The sequence below is a fragment of the Leptidea sinapis genome, chromosome 47, assembly GCF_905404315.1.
Source record: "Leptidea sinapis chromosome 47, ilLepSina1.1, whole genome shotgun sequence".
Lineage (NCBI taxonomy): Eukaryota > Metazoa > Arthropoda > Insecta > Lepidoptera > Pieridae > Leptidea > Leptidea sinapis.
Window position 1 is genome coordinate 4,438,035 of NC_066311.1, and position 22,005 is coordinate 4,460,039.

General features: G+C 34.9%; 1 protein-coding gene across 4 annotated transcripts in view; it reads right to left on the bottom strand.

Moving 5' to 3' along the window:
- Positions 1-5,707: 5,707 nt before the first annotated feature.
- Positions 5,708-22,005, bottom strand: part of LOC126978171 (probable protein phosphatase 2C T23F11.1) — a 35,497-nt gene continuing 19,199 nt past the window's right edge. For 3 of the 4 annotated variants that reach the window (XM_050826935.1, XM_050826937.1, XM_050826936.1), the window contains 4 exons: positions 21,084-21,264; positions 19,024-19,115; positions 16,530-16,703; positions 5,708-10,012 (listed from right to left, as the gene is read on the bottom strand). In XM_050826935.1, coding sequence (XP_050682892.1) covers positions 9,917-10,012; positions 16,530-16,703; positions 19,024-19,115; positions 21,084-21,264 — 543 coding nt within the window. In that variant the 3' untranslated portion in view covers positions 5,708-9,916. Of the gene's footprint in view, positions 10,013-15,348; positions 15,579-16,529; positions 16,704-19,023; positions 19,116-21,083; positions 21,265-22,005 lie in introns of those variants that run through there. The other variant, XM_050826938.1, reaches the window with a different exon arrangement.

Here is a 22,005-nt window from a genome sequence, read left to right on the forward strand (position 1 = left end):
ACCGCCGCACCCAGGAATCACAGGAAGACTACCTGTCTTTATGAAGGTCAGTAGCGCAATAGATAAAAAGGCATAAAATGCATTTATTTTCTCAAAATTGATTCCTTTAGAATTCTTTTTGATGTCATTTCTAATAGCTACTAGATACTACTACCGCTTCGGAAACAAATGGCGCTCTGACACAGAAGAAGCGGCGCAAGAAACTCTCCCAGCATTCTTTTTTTGCGCTCTTTTCATTAAAAATATACAATATTGTACAGTCATTTCTATCGCTATAAAATAATCACAATCTATTCCCAGGCTGTCTGATCATTTAAATATTAAGCAGTGGAGTAATACGATTTACGACTGTTCGGTCTTTGCATTGTATATTGTTTGGTAAAGTGCCAGTTAATTTCAACTGTGGAGATCGAACTTGCTAAGGTGCCATCTATCGCTACTGTACTTCAACCCTAAGTTGAAACCGGTAGCAAACGGTGGCGCTAGTCGCGACAATCGCGTGGCGTATGCGTGTGTGGGCGCAACTCATAAGCCTACACAAGCTCTCTTCCGCTTCGACCGTACGAGAAGGTTCCGTCCAAGACGTTCTTGGCCGACCCACGTGGGTTCCTGTGGTGCCGTGCACGTGGCGAGGCGACCCAAGTGGCGAGGAGCAGTAAAGGTAGGTGGTACATGCATTGTTCCTTTTTTCACGGTTGCTTTATTGCGCCTACCAAATAATCTACAGTCCATTCTTAATATCCAACAACGACAGAGCCATTTTTTTTATAAAACATTTAAATTTATTTATAGATAATGCCTGAACAGTGGCTGGGACTTTATTATAGAAGTGTATACATTTACCCTTAAAGCTATTATGTATGTTATGAAGACTACTAGAATTAGTTACAAGCAATCCCTTATTTCTAGTGTTATATCATGTTATGAAAATCACTATTAAGAGTAAAAAGGTAACGATTTTTGTGATAGAACCGTTAACCGTGATGAGAGACCATGGAGTCCCAGGTTCGATCCACGCCCATCACTAACCAATGTGTTTTCGGTTATCGAATTCATATTTCTGTTTATTCGATGCCTTATAAGATCGATAACGTACTTAAAATTCCTCTGGTGATACAAGAGAGTTAGGGTCGTGGTGATCACATACCATTGGGTATTTATGCTCGTTTGTCCGAGTCTTCTAAAATAAAGGTAGTTGCAGTATTTTTTTTGAAAGGGTACCCGTGTCGTATTGTCCAGGAATCAACGCGCAAGGTTGAAGAAAGTTATGTTAGAGCTAAAATTAATATAAGTAGTTATTCTAAATGTACATAGAATGTTACAGGTTTCGTGGGTATTATAAACATTTAATCGCTGTCAAGCCACGTACTACGAGCGCAAATCCGTAGTGTAAGACAGGACTTGACAGCTAACTCACCACACTCATGAAGATAATGTCCCGTCGTTATCGAATAATAATAATCATTTATAGACAACCTGTATAGCCGAGTGGTTAGCGATCCTACCTACAAAGCTAGAGGTCCCGGGTTCGAATCCCGGTAGGTGCAAGCATTTATATGATGAATATGGATGTTTGTTTCCGAGTCATGGATGTTTTATATGAATTTATGTATGTTTAAGTAAGTATATTGTATTAAACATGTCATTGTCTTGTAACCCATAGCACAGGCTATATATGCTTAACTCGGGGCAAGATAATTTGTTTAAAAAGTGTGTCAATATTATTATATTATTTATTAAAGTCTAATAATATATGGTACAGAGTGTTTTGTGCCCTACGCTCTGCGGTAGGATACACTGAGTTCCAGAGGATAGGTCCTTCCAAAAGCTTATAGGTACATCATTATACATAATAGCTGTTACCCCGTGACGTCGTTCGCGTACGTATTTTTACACCTTGGGTTACATTACTGGACCTTTAGTAGGGATCGCAAATTTTTTGAAAATATAATATAGCCTATAACACTCGGGGATAATGCAGCTTCTGAACAGTGAAAGAATTATTCAAATCGGTTCAGTAGTTGCAGAGCCTATTCAATGCAAACATACAAACAATCAAATCCTTTTCCTCTTTATAATATTAGTATAGAAGTATAGATGAGCAAACTAATAAAAAAATGATGGTGGTCCGAAACAAGTCGATACCAACACCGATGAAACGTGAGTAAAGCCGATTAAAATAAATGAAATACATAGAATAGGAATATAGATTTATTCATGGACTTTTCATTAGTCGTCACGCCTTGTCTCGTGCCATTCACGTGACTTCGAAGAGATTACAAAACTGTTGACCAAGGCTGAGATCTACGAGCGTACTTAGACTTTGCTCAGACTTTACTTATGTAAAACTTAGCTGAGTGTGAATAAACACGAACTTAACTTTTTCATTGGGCTGTCTTTACTTAAGCTCAGCATAGTTTCAGATATCAATTGACAATAAAAATGTAATCAAAGATTACGCTTAGCTTAAACTCATCTAAGTTTATACGTAAGTAAAGTCCTAAGTAAACTCTATTGATGTTAGCCTAAGAGCAGACACAGAATAAGTCTCTATAAATAATAATGATGAAAAAGAAAACCCGCATTATACAGTTATAATTATTTTAGTAATATTAGTTTAAGAGTTAATTCTATTATTTTTTGAATAGTGTGGCCCTCGTTGGAGTAGAGAGGTCTGTTCCAGTTTCTTCACAATATTCTATCGAGTCCTCTTTTTAAGAAGATCACAGATGGATTAAACCTTGTTCAATTTAACCCCTAAAAGACTCAAATTCACGCGTAATTAACTATTGTCGTATCCTTATAATAGTTATAGAAATATACACTGGCCTTCAAAAGTAAGTATCACACTTTTAAAATTGGGATAACGTTTTAAGTTCACAAGATATACTTTCGAAATAAAAAGGACTCCAAAGAGAATTTAATTTTGTACATAAAAACTTTATAGTCGGTATCCTTCTTTTAAGAATTGGCTGAAAAAAAACTTCAAAAACAAAACCATTCCTTTTTCAAAGTGGACGTTTCCGAATTACAATTTTACCATTCACATTTTTCTTTCTGTTTTAATTTTTTTTAAAGATCGATGGGTCTTGTTTTAAAAATTTATGCTAAAAAGCACATAACATTTATTTATCATGCCTCTTTCAGTTGAAGAATGTGCTAGGATCATGGCTTTTCTGGAACTAGGCATCAGTATGCGTCGCACTGCAAGAATGGTGGGTGTGACGGTACGAACGGTCCAGAAGGTAAAGCAAAGGTACGAAGAGACTGGACACCATCTGAGGAGACCTTGTAATGGCAGACCCAGGTGTACCAGTGCCCGAGAAGAACGTTATATTATTTCCACTGTGTTAAGAAATCGCCACCAAAATGCAGTTGAAGTCCAGCAACAGCTACTTCAGACCCGGAGGGACTACATTAGTGACAGTACAGTGAGAAGAAGACTTGCTGAAGCAAATTTTAAACCCCGAAGACCAGCACCAGTGGCCCAAAACTCGAGAGACAGCATCGAGTAGCGAGACTGCGATACGCCCGTGAACACATGCAGTGGGATGAAGAAGAATGGTCAAGAATTTTGTTTGCAGATGAGTCTCGATTCGGAAGGCGTAGTGTTTACAGGCAACCTGGTGAGCGATACCTTCAAGCCATGCAGGCTCAGAAACAGTCCAATACGGTGGAGGCAGTGTACATGTATGGGCTGGCATATCTTCAGAAGGTCGCACAGAGCTAGTAGCCATAGAAAATGGCACCCTCACTGGTCAAAGATATGCTCAAGAGATTCTCAATGAGTATGCAGGGCCGTATTTAGCAAATATGGGTGATGGATCGATGCTGATGCATGATAATGCCCGGCCACACACGGCTCATATCGTACAAGAGTATATTCAGGAGGTCGGTATCAGCGTGATGGCTTGGCCATCAAGAAGTCCTGATCTCAACCCGATTGAACAAGCCTGGGATGAGCTTGGGAGGCTAGTCAGAAATCGCAGACCACCACCTACTACCCTCAGGGCACTAAAGCAGGCCCTGGTAGAAGAATGGGAGAATATTACCCAACATCGGCTCCGAAACCTAGTGTTCAGTATGCCAAACCGGCTCGAAGCTGTAATCAGAGCTCGAGGAGGCAATACCAGTTATTACAAATTTAATAACATGTAATACATTTTAGTTGAATTTTTTTACACTAAACTAAAAATGTCTATTTTCATTGTTTTATCTTTTTTAAGTTGAAAACGTTACTTATGTATAATTTTAGTTTCTAAGAATTAAAGCCTATAAAATTTGCAACAAAACGTTTATAATCTTAAATCTCTACCTTCTATAGTTAAGAAAAAAAATTAATTTGAAAAGTGTGATACTTACTTTTGCAGGCCAGTGTATTCATTTACCATAGTGAGTGACAATAACATAACATATTGCAACAACACTTGGTAAACGTCATGAAGCTACTATAAGTAGGGAGAAGAACTGATATGAAACTCCCAACCCGTGTTTTAAATGATATAACAACTTAGCTTATATACTATTAAACAATTTTCGGTGGCCTGCGCAGAAGCAGACAAGAACCATGCATCATTAGCCTCTATATAATACACTATTAGTAAGCTTTCCTTGTCAAGAAACTAGGTATACCTATTTCTTACATTTATGCTCAGTGAGTCCTATTATACTATCGAGTATTTTATTGTAGAATTGAATACCAAGACCTATGCAGGAGCCCTTAAATTAATAATAATAATATTGACACACTTTTGAAACAAATTATCTTGCCCCAAATTAGGCATATATAGCCTGTGTTATGGGTTGCAATACGATATATTTAATACAATAAACTTACTTAAACATACATAAATACATATAAACATCCTTGACTCGGAAACATACATCCATACTCATCATATAAAAGCTTGCACCTGCCGGGATTAGAACCCTATATATGTATATATTTTACCTCACCTAGCATCGGAATACTGGATCTCGAAATGTCGAGCGATTGCCAATTCTATGGTTTGGTCTAATTGGCTTCGAAAACACCGGGCGGTGGGTGATATGGATAGAGTGAGTTAATACTCCAAGCCGGCCCTCATTTTGAACCATACGCTTCGAGTAATTCGTATATAATAATCGTTACATTTAAATTAATAGAATACAAAATACTTACTCATGATATGTGTTCCCAGTGTCTTTCTTGTAGTATTATTTTTGCAAAATTTTACTACGCAACCCGGCATTTTAGTTTCAATTATTAGCAAAGTTTAACAGAACATGTGGTACGTCACACATTGTTCTAGACTGGCTCGAGTATGCCCACTTGAGCGTTAAAACATTAACTAAATTCAGTTTTAGTTGACACACTACTACACAGAAAAGTGTGCTTACATAGTGTTCAAGCACGCTTTTGCGGTTCCGTTATCAAACTGCGAATAATGTCCTTATATAGAACGTCATTGATCTGCATCTAATAAGCCGTAGTTAGCCAAAATTTCGACCTACATTACTCCTGCCACTGTCACATCAAAATAATAAAAACCAATATTTAGAAATTCAAAATGGCCGACATACAAAAGTAAATCGTGCTGTATTTTTAACGATCTGTAGAAGAACTTGATGGTACTCCGCACTAGACCAAAATTTCCTTTTATAGATAGTAGGTATTGTAGCAATGTAAAAAAAAACAACATTGATATTTAATTAATAAAAAACGATAAAAATTGTACAACTTTATTTCACTAATATAAACAGATATGATATTTTCAAACAAAATCTACAATAAAACATTATTACAAAATGCTCCTTTATTAAGCTCGATTAAAACCATACACTACTAATCACACTCTGTACGAAAATCAAAGAAATTATAAGGCGGTTTACAAACTATAAGACTAATTCGTTGATGATTAATATAAAACATCACATAAAGTATTAGATACTAGCAATTTATATTTTAATTGGAGGTGTGTAATTTAAATGTTCAAAAACTGTTTAAGCTTCTCAACCGCACATTGGTGATTAATTCAAAACATCGAAAGTTTCGAAATAAATTATCATCGCACACCTAAGACGAATAATATAACGTCATATTATTAATTAAATTAATTATTAAATAAAACATATTAAGTTACAACAAAACTTTCAATCGAGTGATAAAACAACGGACATTATAACAATGGGACGATTTTTTTACTTTCATCTTGGTCTCATAGATGTCATCACAAACATCAGTAATGATAGTATTTGACAGCACTTTATTAGCGAAGTAACTAATGTCAGTAAGCTAAAATTGTACTAACTGGATCAATATTTGTGAGGTTAAATAATTAGATACATGATTCTTGAAACTAAATGCTAATTAATATTTGGCACGGATAAATAAATCATGAATAAAAATTTCTATTCGACATAACTGATGGCTATAAACGTCGCGCCGTGAGAAGGCAAATTTGCAACTAATGTCGCGGATAAATAATATACTTATTTCTTGCCTTATTGTAAATCTATAACGCTGGAGGCAAATCTTCCTAGCAACTTATTGTCACAGATAGGTAATATAAACTATATCTCAGTTATACTTATTTTTTGTCAAGAAAGATTATTATTATTTTCAATTAAATTGTACATTTTTATTGGTCGTTTATAAGGCCTATTGACGGTGCGATTATAACCATTGTTAAGTCTGATACATATTTAAAAAAGAAAATTCCAGCACAATGCTAAAAACCTAAGAACAGCTACATTAGTCTTCGCACGAGAGGTAGTTTATAGAAATAGGTCCCTTTAATAGCTATTTAAAAGTCTAAAATAAAATTATTGTGCTGATTTAAAGCGATAAAAATAAAAAATATTGTATTTTTAAATCTATACTCCTTATAACGCGTTTCAGATAAAAAGTGTGACCGTAAATTTTATTCAATGGACGCGTATGCCACTCAGCGTCTCGACATTCCGACACCAGGACTTTAAGACTAACTTCACCACGTAACTCTAATATAATGTGAAGCGATATCTAAATTCATTTTTTTTTAATGACACTGTCAATACATAGTCTCAGGTAATTAAAATAACCAACACAACATACTACAACAGAGGTTGAATAAAAAAAAAGATTTTAAATTCTTAATTTGCGAATACAGGGCTTATCACGTCACGTCTAGATTAGCAATACTTAATGTTATTTATGTATAACAGTTTAATAGCACACACATACTTTTTTAAATATTAGGTGTGAAATCGCTTAGAAACTTTGTTTTATTGAAACTTTGGTAGTAATTTTACACCAGACCTCATCGGGTTACTCAGAATAATCTTGATTCTAGAGAGACAAAGTGCTAATATTAATTTCTTGCTTCAGGATTCACTTTATTTCAGGAATTCTTGATGCCTAATAGCAAAAACTATGAACAATTGCAAAAGCTGTTACCTTTTTATTTTTAAAAACACTAACACTAAACACTTTTCTCATCAAAATTTAAATAAATTACAAAAATGAAAAGATATGGAATATTTTTTTAATATTAATCTCTTATTTCTTTTAGTTTTTAGACTAGAAAAATATATTTCTTTCAACAAAATTTAACCTGCCAATAAACATAACAAAAAACTTTCTAACGATTTCTACAATGTGCCAAAGTAATAATTACATAATTATCAAAAATAATAATTAATAATCAACTTCGTTATATAAATAACCACAACAATAACTTTTCATTACATATAGACATTAATTTACATCATTATAATTGCCATTGACGGGGACTAGGACACGCGATTTACTTTTGTTCGCAGTATTGGTCGCGCGTCTGTAATCAGCCTTAAATTTAATATTTATTAGACTAGTTTTATATTTATAAATTTTCGTACAACGGATAGCATAACTCTGATCTTAACTCTGGTTGATTGGACTTAACTTGCATAATTCGTGATTGTATAAGCACTTCGATTTAAATGATAGGACTTTTATTAAAGGTTTACGAGTAATAACTTTACGCGGACGATACAAAGATTTTTAGGATTATCAAGGATACTAGTGATTGCGAACTTCTTCAAGCTGATCTATCGAATTTTGAGCAATTCTGCAATACTAATAATCTTTTCTTAAATACAAATAAATGTTATATCATGAGTTATACACGAAGAAATGATATGATAAAATTCAATTATAAATTATATGACCAAATATTAGAAATAGTTGATCAAATTAGAGATCTAGGGGTTATTATGGATACCAAGTTAAATTTTGTCGCTCACATCGATCAAATGTTAAATAAAGCCTTCAAACAGTTAGGTTTTATATTACGTTTAAGTAAACCTTTCAAGGATATCTTCACTTATAAGTTGCTTTATCATAGCTACGTACGTAGCAATTTAGAATTTGCTTGTACTGTTTGGCATCCATTCTATAAAGTTCATATCGATAGAATAGAGAGATTATAAAAGATATTTGTCAAATCACTTGAATACCGTACTGGACATATTTACAACGATTACTTAGAATCCTCTGAACGCAACAATATAATGCTTTTAAGACATCGTAGGGATATTTTTGACATAACATATCTTTATAAACTCCTTTATAATAAAGTGGACGTTCCTCAATTACTACATAAGATTAATTTTAGAGTTCCTTGCAGACCTGAAAGACACACTCTTCAAAAAGATGTGTTTACCATCAAAAGAGCACATACATGTCACACTAGCAATAGTTATACCAGACGAGCTTGTAAACTTTTTAATGAAAAATTTGGAAAATTAGATATTTTTCACTTGCCGTTTGCTAAATTCAAAATTATGATTAAAGAAGCCATGTCTAAACATAAGTAGCATAAGTAAATCTTTCTGTTTTGTTTTCATATCGTAATATATTAAGTTTTGTATTTTATAGGTTTTATATTTTATCACTTTATTTGCAATTAAATTTAGTATTATTTTATTTATAACAAAGCACTCACATTGTAAGTATTAAGTAGTTTTAAAATTATTTTATGGAACTATAGGTCTTCATTAAATAAAATAGTGTAAAGTTTTTGAATTGTGACCGTTTGTATCCTGAATAAATGAAATAAAATAAATAAATAAATAAAAACAACGCCCTTTTCATCTTCAGTCAGTGAGTGACATTAATTAACATAACAAGATCACCTAATATTGGACTGTTTTTACGAGCAGGACGTTCAGCTTATTGATAAGCACTGTCCATTACAATGCAGTGCCGATCAGGATTCTTGAAAAACCCAAAAATTCTGAGCGGCACTACAATTGCGGTCGTCTCCTTGAGACATAAGATGTTAAGTCTCATTTGCCCAGTAATTTCACTAGCTACGGCGCCCTTCTGACCGAAACACAATAATGCTTACACATTACTGATTTACGGCAGAAATAGGCGCCGTTGTGGTATCCATAATCTAGCCGGCATCCTGTGCAAAGGAGAAAAAATGAGTATTTTTGATGAAAACGACCAGCAAATCCAGCGATCACAAACTCTAGAGGCGATAGCAAGTCGGTAAGCTTTTTGAAAAGTGGAAAGATACAGGATCGACTGCCAAAATTACATCGGGGTAACCTCATATAAGCTAGCCCAGTATTGACTTTATTTCGGTAATTGCGATCAGTTGAATAACAAGTCACTATGCATGTTTTTCATATTAACTTAATCATGTTTAACAATTTGAAGCAAATAAAATGTCTCAAGAATTAATTTGAACATTGCAAATTATTTTTGTGTTATAGCGGTAGAAAAAGTGAATTAAAAATATTAATTATTGCATAATCCTGTTTTATATTATAAACCCAACCAACCACGAAGATATTTTGATGGTAAATATGTTCTTAATATCTTGTGTACTAACTTTATAACAGAGTACTAAACGGTGGAGGCAAGCCCGTTACACGAAAATTTCACTTATATCTATGCAAACAGAGTTCACTTTAGGTCTTCCTCTTCATCTTCTACGTACAGCAGATCGTCCATATTGGTCATAAATTTATCATTCAGCATTTGTTCAGCGGGCAAAGACATCTGAAATACATTACACAAACAATTAACATCTAAGTTTGCAGCAACATTGTGTTATTAAGGCGAAGAGTACGCAGAAATCACGCAAATAAGGTGTTCTTAAACAAGTTTTATAGTGAAAATATAGCATTTGGAGATTTAAACACTACTTTATCCTGTTACACATACCCTTAAGTCTTATTTGTAGGTTGCTAGTGCTTGCTGTTGGTTATAGTTAACACTCCCGAGCTATTTTGAAGTACCATTTTTCATTGTTACAGTTAAACAAGGTTTTTCTCGGCATGATGTATTTTACCTTGTACTTTTTTTTACAATTATTCTACATTATACATTTATTCAGATTAGTAATCTATAACAAGGATTGTAAGCATAGAAACCAGGGGTGCTCAAACTTGAACTGCTGGCGATCTACCTCAACATTGATTAGACTACGATCGATCGGCTCTGAGAGGTTTCAAGTATGTGTGATGAAGGATTGTCGTCTAGGTAGAGTGTCACGATGACATAGATATTAGTTTTGCGCAAAATATGCATTTTTTTAGTCAAGGTAAGTGTAGGTCTGCTCTTAAATGTCAATGAAAAAACTCATAATAATTATTCAAAATTGCGAGTTTATTGGCTCTTACATAACAAACGCGTTCTAAAGTTCTAAGCTTAACTAAATAGTGACTTTGGATGTTGAAGCGTGACACTGCATGTCCTGAGCATACTTTTCATAAGATGGTACGTAATTACCGATTTCAGTTTATTATACCGGATTTTTTTCTCGAGATCGACTCAAAAAGCACTCGCGATCGACCTGTCGATCCCGATCGACCGTTTGAGCACCCCTGATATAAACTGTTTTATATGCTTAACGCATGTTAAAAAGTTATAAAATGCTACTATATCAGAAATAGAATAGAAACATATTTTATTTACCTTATGGAATGAAAATAGCATAACATATTGCAACAACACTTTTTTTATGGTATAAGAGGACAAACGAACGTACGGATCTCCTGGTGTTAAGTGATCACCGCCGCCCGCAAGAGCGTTGCCGGTCTTTAAGGAAGGTGTACGCGCTTTATTTGAAGGTATCCATGTCGTATCGTCCCGGAAACACCGCACAAGGAAGCTCATTCCACAGCTTTGTAGTACGTGGAAGAAAGCTCCTTGAAAACCGCACTGTGGAGGACCGCCACACATCCAGATGGTGGGGATGATATCCTAACTTGTGGCGTGTCGTGTGAAGGTGGAATTCGGCGGCTGTAATCAGGTTAAACGCGATGAAGCTACCCAGTTTGTAAAGGGGCTTTGTCATGCAAAAAGAACTAATAAGAAACTAACTGCTCATCTTTTTAATCGCCTGCGCAGAATCAGACAAGAACCATGCATCATTATCTTAATATATATAAATTACGCAACACGTTCTTTGTCCGCGATGGACTTCTAAACTAATGAAACGAATTTTAATGGGGAGTACTTCATGGAGTGCAGTTTGGTCCAACTTGAGAGATAGGATAGTTTTTGTTTCGATTTGGGACCCATAATTATTTTTATTTTCAATATTTGTTTTGTATGAACATATTTTCTATTAGAGAATTTAGTGACGCACGGTTTGACAGCTGTGAAACAATTTCATTGTAAACAACAGGGAGCATTTTTTACGAAATAATTTTTGATGTTTTGAAATATTATTGACAAATCTATATAAAACAGTATTTTTTTTATTATCTACAGAACAACGTCTGTCGGGGCAGCTAGTGTTCTATATAATCTATTCGTTGTGCTCTCCAAGTCCTATTGTCAAGTATTTTATCGTAATATTTTTTTACAATTAAGTTTTTTTATTATTATTATTAGGCGATTAAGATGCACTTATTGTATTAAGACACTTATATATCCTATCTATTGTGCCCCCTGCTTGACGGTTGGCTCAGTTGGTAAGAACGCACAAGATGGTTCAAAAATTTTGGTACAAATTCAATTTGTGTAGGTTCCTATGTAATAAATTTTCTAAGAAAGATAGGGACACACGAGGATACGAGTTAAGTGATCACCGCCGCCCACATCTCCTGCAAAACCAGAGGAATTACAGGAGCATTGACGGCCTTTTAGGGATGTGTACGTGCTTTTTTGAAGGTACCATGTCATTTCGTACTGAAAACACCGCACAAGGAAGCTCATTCCATAGCAGCGTACGTGGAAGAAAGTTCCACGAATACAGCACTGCAGAGAACGCCATACATGCGGTAGAGACATCTAGCCGTCCACAGAGCACTGGATCCCCGACAATTCGAGCAGCTCTGTGTTGGGCGTCAAATTGTTCGAGCTAATACTGAGATCCGCCAGACAAAAAAATAACAGCTCAATCCACTTCAAAACTGCCCTGTAGAGGAGTAAGGGATATTTTTAATATACAAATAGTTTTGTCAGTTAAAAATATCTTGAATATTTTTATAACAATATCAATTATAAAAATAGTCCATTACCATCTGCGCTTATATAAGCAAATACTAAACTACCCTCAAAACTACAAATAAAAAAATTGGCAATATAATGGCATTTAATATCAAAGCACATGCAACGTTAAAGAGCACCAAAAAATAATTAACTATTGACATGCAAACGAAATATTAATTAAAAGGCACAATTGACGGTAGATTGAAAAAAATATTAGCAAATTTGATTTTTCTGCACATTATTTTTATACATACAATCACAATAAGACAAAACAATTATAATTGCGTGACAACAAATTTATATTTACAATTGTTACGATAAAACAAATATTTGAAGACAAGGCAACCATCTCATTCAATTAACTAACCACTGGATTATACATATATATATATATATATATATATATATAATATATAGGATTATAAAAAACAAAACATATAGAGAACTATTACCGTTCATTATAAAGTAGATTTTTGTAACTGGCTTTATTCATAAAAAATAAACATTTTATCTATACTAATATTACAAAGCTGCAGTGTTTGTTTGTTTGTTTGTTTGAACGCGCTTATCTCTGGTACTACTGGTCCGATTTGAATGATTCTTTCAGTGTTGGGTAGTCCATTTACCGGGGCTGTTATTTTTTTTATATAGGCTGTTTTTTTTTTCAAAATTAGGGATCCGTAATAAAAATGCTATTTGTAACACAAGGTGCAAAATCGATTGACAATAGAACAAAATGATGTACAGGCTATAATATAGGCAATATTTTATAACTTATAAAACTATCGCGTGAATTATACTTTATATGGCAAAACAACGTTTGCCGGGTCAGCTAGTCTTATATGATAATATAGTACCTGGACGACCGAGCTTTGCTCGGCTTTTTAAGAAAGTACAAAATTTTAACAAAAAACAAACTAATAGAATATCTTGATTCTCGAACCGGGGTCTTCTACTTTCCGGTTCGCCCAGCTATTATAGTCTGGTATATAGTGGCGAAATTTACCATTGTATTCTAATATTATTGTAGCAGTTTCTCATTAAAACACGGATAAAACATTTTTTTTTTAATTGAAACCTTGCTAGATCGATTTCTCGCCCCCGAAACTTCCGGTATACTAAATTTCATTAAAATCGTTGGAGCCGTTTCCGAGATTCAAATTATATATATATACAAGAATTGCTCGTTTAAAGATATAAGATAAGATATATATACTTTTCAGATAAAATATGGCGAATTAAATTTGTAACCATATTTTATGATCGATGCGGGCCTCGTACCCGCGCCTCTCAGGTTTCGTCTGAGCGCTCCTACCAACTGAGCCAACTGTCCGAGTGACGCATCGATCGTAAATCTTAGTATGTCTTGTTCAACTCTCAGGTTGTGGCTCCATCTACAGGATCTACTTTACAGTCGATAACCTGATAGTTGGACAAGACATGTCGTGAGAGCCGCGGGTTCGAGTCCCGCATCGGTCAAAAATTTTGGTAATACAATTTTAATTTGTATAATTAATCACAGAAATGAGGGATATCACTTTAAAATAAATATAGCGACTATAAAATATTTAATTTGCCTAATGCACTTAGAAACGACAAGAAACAATATTAAAAAGAAACTTTTCTTTTTGATTGTATATCTATTTTATTGTATGAGATGTATTAATACTTCGGAATTGGTAAAAAATTGGGTCCATTGTCGTCGTCATAAAAAATTTAAATCACATGTCAATGAAAATGGTTATTATATGTGTTTCCAAAACCCTCAGCATTTGGAGAACGCATGCATAGATTTTACCATAAATTATAGAAATAGCGACATTACCTCTCATTTTTATATGATACTAGCTGACCCAGCAAACGTTGTATTGCCGATATTAAAAAGTAACTGTTGATCGAAGATGGGTGAAAATTTGAAGTTGTATGTATTTTTTTAATGCTGACTCATAATCAAACAAATTTCAAAAAAAAATTCAAAAAAATTAAAAAAAAAATTCGTGTAGCTTAATATTTAGGGGGATGAAAAATAGATATCCGGTTCTCAGACCTACCCAATATGCACTCAAAATTTCATGAGAATCGGTCAAGCCGTTTCGGAGGAGTTCGGTCCCGCACACCGTGACACGAGAATTTTATATATTAGATTATGTATCAAAAAGATCAAATGCAGTAAGGTCATAAGGAGACCTATAAACTTATACATTGGGGTCAACGGAAACCATTTTGAGCAACTTATTCGTTAGGTAAAAGTGAGATATGAAAAGCAATTTGATTTTTTTTTCTATTTGCTTTCATTTAGTTATTCTTTGCAAAGATTGATCCTTGATTAAATGTACACACTTCTATAAAAGTCCCAGCCACTGTTCAGGCACTATCTATAAATAAATTTAAATGTTTTATAAAAAAAAAATGGCTCTGTCGTAAATCCTATTACTCCAATACTGAATATCTAAATGATCGGACAGCCTGGGACTAGATTGTGATTATTTTAGCGATAGAAATGACTGTACCATATTGTATATTTTTATTGAAAAGAGCGCAAAAAAAGAATGCTGGGAGAGTTTCTTGCGCCGCTTCTTCTCTCTCAGAGCACCATTTGTTTCCGAAGCGCTAGTAGTATCTAGTAGTTATTAGAAATGACATCAAAAAGAATTCTAAAGGAATCAATTTTGAGAAAATAAATGCCTTTTTATGCCTTTTATCAGCAAAAGAGTCCATTGGTCTAATAATGCAGGTTGTATTTTTTTTGAAAAATCGTTCTGGTCGCTTTCATTAGACGCTGGGTCTTTCCCAATCATCCCTTTGTTCTCCTTTTACCATTAAAATTTTAATTAAAAAAAAACCTATCATTATGCTAAGTACAACATTTGTTTATGTAGACCAAACTGTCGTGACCCTTCGTTGTCACAACACCTTTAAAATGATTAAGGTTTTGAATACTATTAGCTCAGCTTAGCGGTAAAATATAGGGAAATAAGGACTCAAATCGTTCTAATAATATTTTTTGTGAATAAAGCCAAGATTATAAACTGTGTTTGATATATATATTTTATAACGTCTAAGAAAATCGTCGTGATTGCAGAGGCCAATATTTCATAGGAGTTTGCCGATCAAGGTAGCGAGTCTGTGGAACGGAAATAATTGTTAATAGCTTAGTTAAATTATATGTCGAAATAGAGTCTGTTGCTGTGAGACAATCGATGAAAACAGGCCAGGTTTATTACCTTAGTGTGCGTGACAAGCCACGTCTATAATTCGTGACTTGTATGTCACTTTTGTGTAAGTCTGCGCGCATTGCTAAAATAGAGGTAAACAGTCAACTTCAATTTTTTTTCGACGTTTTCACAGCTGTCATAGTCTATCTAGACGTATAAATGATTAACGGTTAGTAGTTCTTAAATTTGTACGATACTCTGCAGTTGGGATTTATTTCAATCTTTTTTTTTTTCATTTTTCAAAACTGATGTGATTATTTCCTATTAATTCAGATATGGACAATTTAATTTAAGCATATTAAATGAATACCATCACGACCAACAAACCACGACACAAAACTCTTGGTTAGACTACAGTTTCTTGAAAAAATTATCAGAGATGCGAATATCGATATAGAAATAAAGCATAGATTAAATTCTACAATAACGTTGATATCTACAGTTCATGCAAATCTAGTGTATCGCTCATACCACAGTATACAATATATTAGAAATTACTAGCTTACTAAAGCAAAAGAATGAGAGAGTTAGAGTGTGGGTGTAGAAGGTAAAGGAAAAGAGGCGTTGTTCTTTTCATAGACATCCATCACACTAGTGTATACACAAAAAAAGCGTACGACAGAGAAGAAAATATCTAACGGAGATACAAGATAGAAAAGGAAAGCGAAATTTTGATAGTGAACATATTATGTTTCATATTTCGAATATAAATCTACTATCTAACGCACATATTGGCAATTGACAAATCAAAATTGGTCACGTCTATAATCTAGAATATTCTAAGTATGCGGTCATTTGCATGTGAACTAAGCCTAAGACTCGGTATTTTCGTAACTCGTCATCATAATTAGTTTTCTCACCAACATATCGGGCGTGGGGAAAGGCGCAATGCACACAATCACCACCGTCATATTGTCGCAGCCCAGACCACCGGTGAGGCAATTCGGAGCGAGGCAGCGCTGCATCAGGGCCTCGCAGACCGCAGCCGGCTCCCATCCACTCAGTAATCGAACGCGGCAGAACTGTACCACTTCCTGATAAAACAATACACGGTTAAGGAGTTGGTACCGACGAGTTTCGGACCATTCGGATTCTCACTCCGACAGGCCGTGAGCAAAGCCGTTTTAGAATAAAAAAAAAAACTCCTTTGAAAAAAACCGACTTCAAAAACTGAAAAGTATCAAATAACTAAAAATTTAATTTAATACACCTTTACCTTTAATGTTAATAAAATACTATTATTTACTAGTTGACCCAGCAAACGTTGTATTGCCATCATAGTATCATCATCAACTGTAGTTAATCTATGAACTATAGGTAGCTAAAATTAAGTTTGTTCATTTTAAACTATTCTTTCAATTTGATTTCTGAACGACGGGGGACACATCAAAGGAATAACAAAATTGTTGTTTTTTAATTCCGAACATTTTCATATTTATTCACCTTTTAAACCTTCTCTGGACTTCCAAAAATAATTCAAGACCAAAATTAGCCAAATCGGTCCAGCCGTTCTCGAGTTTTAGCGAGACTAACGAACAGCAATTATATAATAATGCAATATGTGCTATCTATTGATAGGTTTTAACTCGGTGCCAAGCCAAATGTAATAGTAATTCCCTACACTCGCCACGCGTGTTTTTAAGCGGGGTAGTTTCGTCTAGAACAAAACAACCCAAGTACATAGTTTAAATGTACGTAAATCGGATCATAAATCTAAGAGTATTCGGTGTACATACATAAAAAAATCGAATTGATAACCTCCTCCTTGTTGAAGTCGGTTAAAAATAAAATAAGACATAAGACATGAAGCCGTAGTTGATTGGCCTCACATCCTCACCATACCGTTTCCCGCTAAGCTAAAATATCTGAGGCCAAATGGATGGTATCATGCAAAAGGCAAAGCTGCCCTTCATTAGGTCTGGTTCAGGAAAATTGAAAATTCAAATATTTTTATTCAAAATATGATATATCACTTGATGAAAATCAAAAACCCATTTGGAATAGTATGCCTCAGACCTACGATGAACGGGCGCAAGAAACAATGCAAACAGTATAGAATAGCCTGAGGGCGGTCGCTCTATTCCATATCTGTGGTATCATTAAGAAAGTAATTTATGTTCTTATTAGTAACCCTTACCACACAAATGTTTTTTTAACAATTTTTGTATTTCGTAACTCGTTTCGTACATCGCCCCACAAAAAACTCACTAATAAATAACATGATCTGTCATTTTCGGAATCCTAGCCTCTGTCTTCCATGGTATAAGGCGTAAATATCTGGTACTGTTTTGTCTGTGTGGTTGCTGATACCATTATTTTCCAAGCATATATATTTTAAGCCGTATGAAATAGGGGTGCTATAATAATGACACTCTCAGCTCTCTTTTATCTATTGTGAAACAGACAGCGAACCAAAAGCGTGGCGAAACGATTTCATTATGTTATGTAGCATCGTTCGAATCTAGTCACATAGAAAAGCGAAAGCGAACCGAATACGTGGCGAACCGAAAGGTGTGTCACGCCAGGAGAAATCAGAACGAGATAGTTGTATTAGGTGGCTTTGTATGTACGACGTCGAACAGAGAGCGAATGCGAGACGCGAAACAAGAGCGAAACGCGACGAATATGTTTATTTCATAAACTTTGTGTACTAGCGTAATAGACAAACACACACCTCATTACGGCGAGATTAAATTTAAAATGTTCATGTGGGCTAGTTTTACAGATGTGTTAGTGAAGTGTGTAGTATTTTGATTTTGGTCAATCTCTATGACAACTATTGATAAACTGCGTCATATTCATCGATACAATATTATATTATTTACACATATTTTCTTAAATGATTATACCTAATCTTAAGAAAATAGAGTGTTTATATAAAATGTAATATTTAGTATTCTATGTTCTACGAAAATAAACATCACGCAAGTATTATTCAAGAATCCGTATTTGCATGTGAAATGTTTCTTTAGTTGGATAGATGTTATATGTAACAACACAATTGAATACAGAACACGACGATTATATTTTTTAATTAACCGTTAAAACACAGAACAGTATTGATAAAATGACTAAAATTAAAACGAGGTACAATCTGACAGGAGACTAATGGACACTAGGTTCGGATCTGTCTGAAGGGCGCCGTAGCTAGTGAAATTACTGAGTAAATGCGACATAACATGTCATGTCTCATGGTGACGAGCGCAATTGTAGTGCCTCTAAGAATTTTCACTACATTGTAATGGGTAAGGCGTATCAATTACCATTAGCTGAACGTCCTGCTCGTCTCGTCCCTTATTTTCATAAGAAAAAGAAAACCATTGTGTCACCATGGTATTATGATCATAAACCTACCTCGTTAGTCACAACCTCCCAGATGCCGTCGCAGGCGATCACTATAAATTCCCAATCATCAGTCAGCTGCCGCACTTGAACATCAGGATATGCTGTAACAATCAATTTTTTATCAACATCAAAAAAGGATGAGGTTTTTTATGCTTGTCACCAAACATCGTGTAGCACGATTCAGGTGTTTCTTTTTTTCTCTGTGGTCTTTTCTTTGGTTTCATAATAAAAAGATCAGATCTAGTAATGGATGTAAAGAGTATTTGAGGGTACTTCCCCAACGTCATAGGAACAAATCAAGCATAAGAACAAGCGTCATGTCTGGAAATTTGTTCCACAAAAGTTCCTCCTATTCGCGCATTGCATCGACAGATTTGGTGTATTCTTCGGGAAGTGGGAACTGATCGCAGGAGTTCGGCGAAAAGGATGGGGAAACTTCCGAACTTCAAAATCCTCCCAGTGAATAGATGCAGTGATTCACAACTTTATATGGTTAAAACTTAGTATTGAAGGGGGGTAGACCGGGTGCGCCTAGGTTCACATAAAATTTCAACTCCGATAATTGGAAATCCGAAAATGTTCTTCCTAAGATTTTTCATCCTAATAATCACAATTCCTAATTAAATTGTCTGTAATGTTAATAATTCCGAAGCTATAATATAGCCGAATTTAACTTCATAATGTCAAAAACATCTATTATACTTTTATTTGTTTTCCTATATTTTCTCAACATAACCATCGTTTATACTATTATTCAAAGTCGTATCTTTTTTGTTTAGATTTCTTTTTATTCATAATGGACCCATCAGCGATTGGGTGAATGCGAGCAAGCTCTTGCCCATGCTGAGAGCAAAGGAATTCTGATTCCAAGGCAAAAAATTTGTAATTATCATAAAAAACCCATGACGATTGTATGTTCATCCAATAGGACTGTGGGCTCTTTTATATGCAGTAAAAAAGCATGCAGATTCAAATCTAATGTTAGCCGAGGAAATGGTACTTGGTTTGACGGTATTCGAATAACATTACCACAAGTATTTTATCAACTACAATTCATTAAAATTGGTAAGGTTAGGTTATGTTAGAACAGTTAAAACAACGCACGAGCCGAGCGTAGTGTGCCGCGGCAGCGGCCGGGGAGTGTCAGAACCAAATTGTAGGAGTTTCCCCCCATTAACAAATTTGGGGGAAGTTAGACATTTTTTTGGTTTGAGTATGAGTGAAAATATTATGGTGAGTATGTTTAGGGATAAAAGCGTTATGATAAAAAACAGTAGGAATTTAAATATATTTACATTAATGATGTTATTAATTATAATTTTCGGAAACATCAGTGTTATAAGCATCGCCGGTAGCACTACAAATAGTATTAATGAAAACTTTAGGATGAAATTTTTTAGGAAGAACAATTTCGGGTAAAGAACTTTAGGTGAGCCAATATGGACCCGGGGTGCACCATACGTACATGCGCATGTGGTATATGTTTAGAATGTAAGTTGTTTATTATAATTAATGTAACAGGTTGGAGGTTACTCATAACTCAGAATAAACTATAGAGACAGTCGTGTGTTATATATTTCAACCAACGCCCCGCACCTCATTACATTCTAAAAATATACCGCATACGCATGTATCCTATCCTGCAGCCGAGGGATGGGGATATATGGGTGCACCCTCCCCCTGATACTACTCCCATTACAAGGTCCTCCCTAATTTGTAAATTGGGAGGAAAGAAAGGGAAACGCCTACAATTCGGTTCTTGCAATTGTGGTAAATGTTCTAAAACAACCTAACCTAATCAATTATTATAAATGATTGTAGTTGATAGAGCATTGATCCACGATTATAGTGCTCCCGCCGCCATGCCAGCGCTCATGTAGTGTTTGAACCGTTTTAAGTTTATAATTTATTTTGGTTATTCTCTTGAAAAAGGGTGTATTACCCTGTAATAAGTGTGGTAGAATTATAGTCTTGGACTATCAACTACAATATATTTTACCTACAAGTCCAACCCCCTTTATTTTTTTTAAAACACCAAAAATATTGCAACAAGGCGAAAATATTCATACCGGTGACAATCTGGTCCCTTGGAGATAGTCTTAAATTCTTCTTGAATATATAATCACCAAACGCCCTCGAGAGGGCCAAGTTTCCGTTGACCCGGTTTAGCTGAACCCATCCACCACCGGCTGTGATCCTCTCCAACTCCTCTTTGTTATTCGGCTTGTGGTCGTATGATAACGATTCCGCCTAAAAAATATTAGGGGGGGGACAATTATTAGCTGATATATGTCAAGTAAATATCATATAATTTTTTTTTTAATAATTTGATAATTTTATCAACAGCGACTCACAGACAAGAGATGGACGAGGAAATGGAAAGGGCTGATGGACATTAGAAAACTTGATAGACCGTGTAAGAAGTGGGCTGATGATGTTATATAATATAACCCTGGAAAAAAAAAGACTAGCTAATAGGGCAAAAGCCGAATTCCACCTTCGCACGACACGCCACAAGTTAGGATATCATCCCCACCACCTGGAAGTGTGGCGATCCTCCACAGTGCGGTTTTCAAGGAGCTTTCTTCCACGTACTACAAAGCTGTGGAATGAGCTTCCTTGTGCGGTGTTTCCGGGACGATACGAGATGGGTACCTTCAAAAAAATCGCGTACACCTTCCTTAAAGACCGGCAACGCTCTTGCGGGCGGCGGTGATCACTTAACACCAGGTGACCCGTACGCTCGTTTGTCCTCCTATTCCATAAAAAAAAAATATATAGTATCGAAGTGAATGGAGGAGGTCTTCACCAAAAGAGGGCTCTATACTACTAATTAAACATTAATTATTAAGAAATACACAAAAAACTTTTTCTCTTTTTTTATCTCTTATCATATTAGGCTTAAATTAAGGTTACTTACAATAATAATATTTTTTAAGTTACTTTAATTCAATTATATAATTTATAACATATATAAAGGCTTTCTTTTCT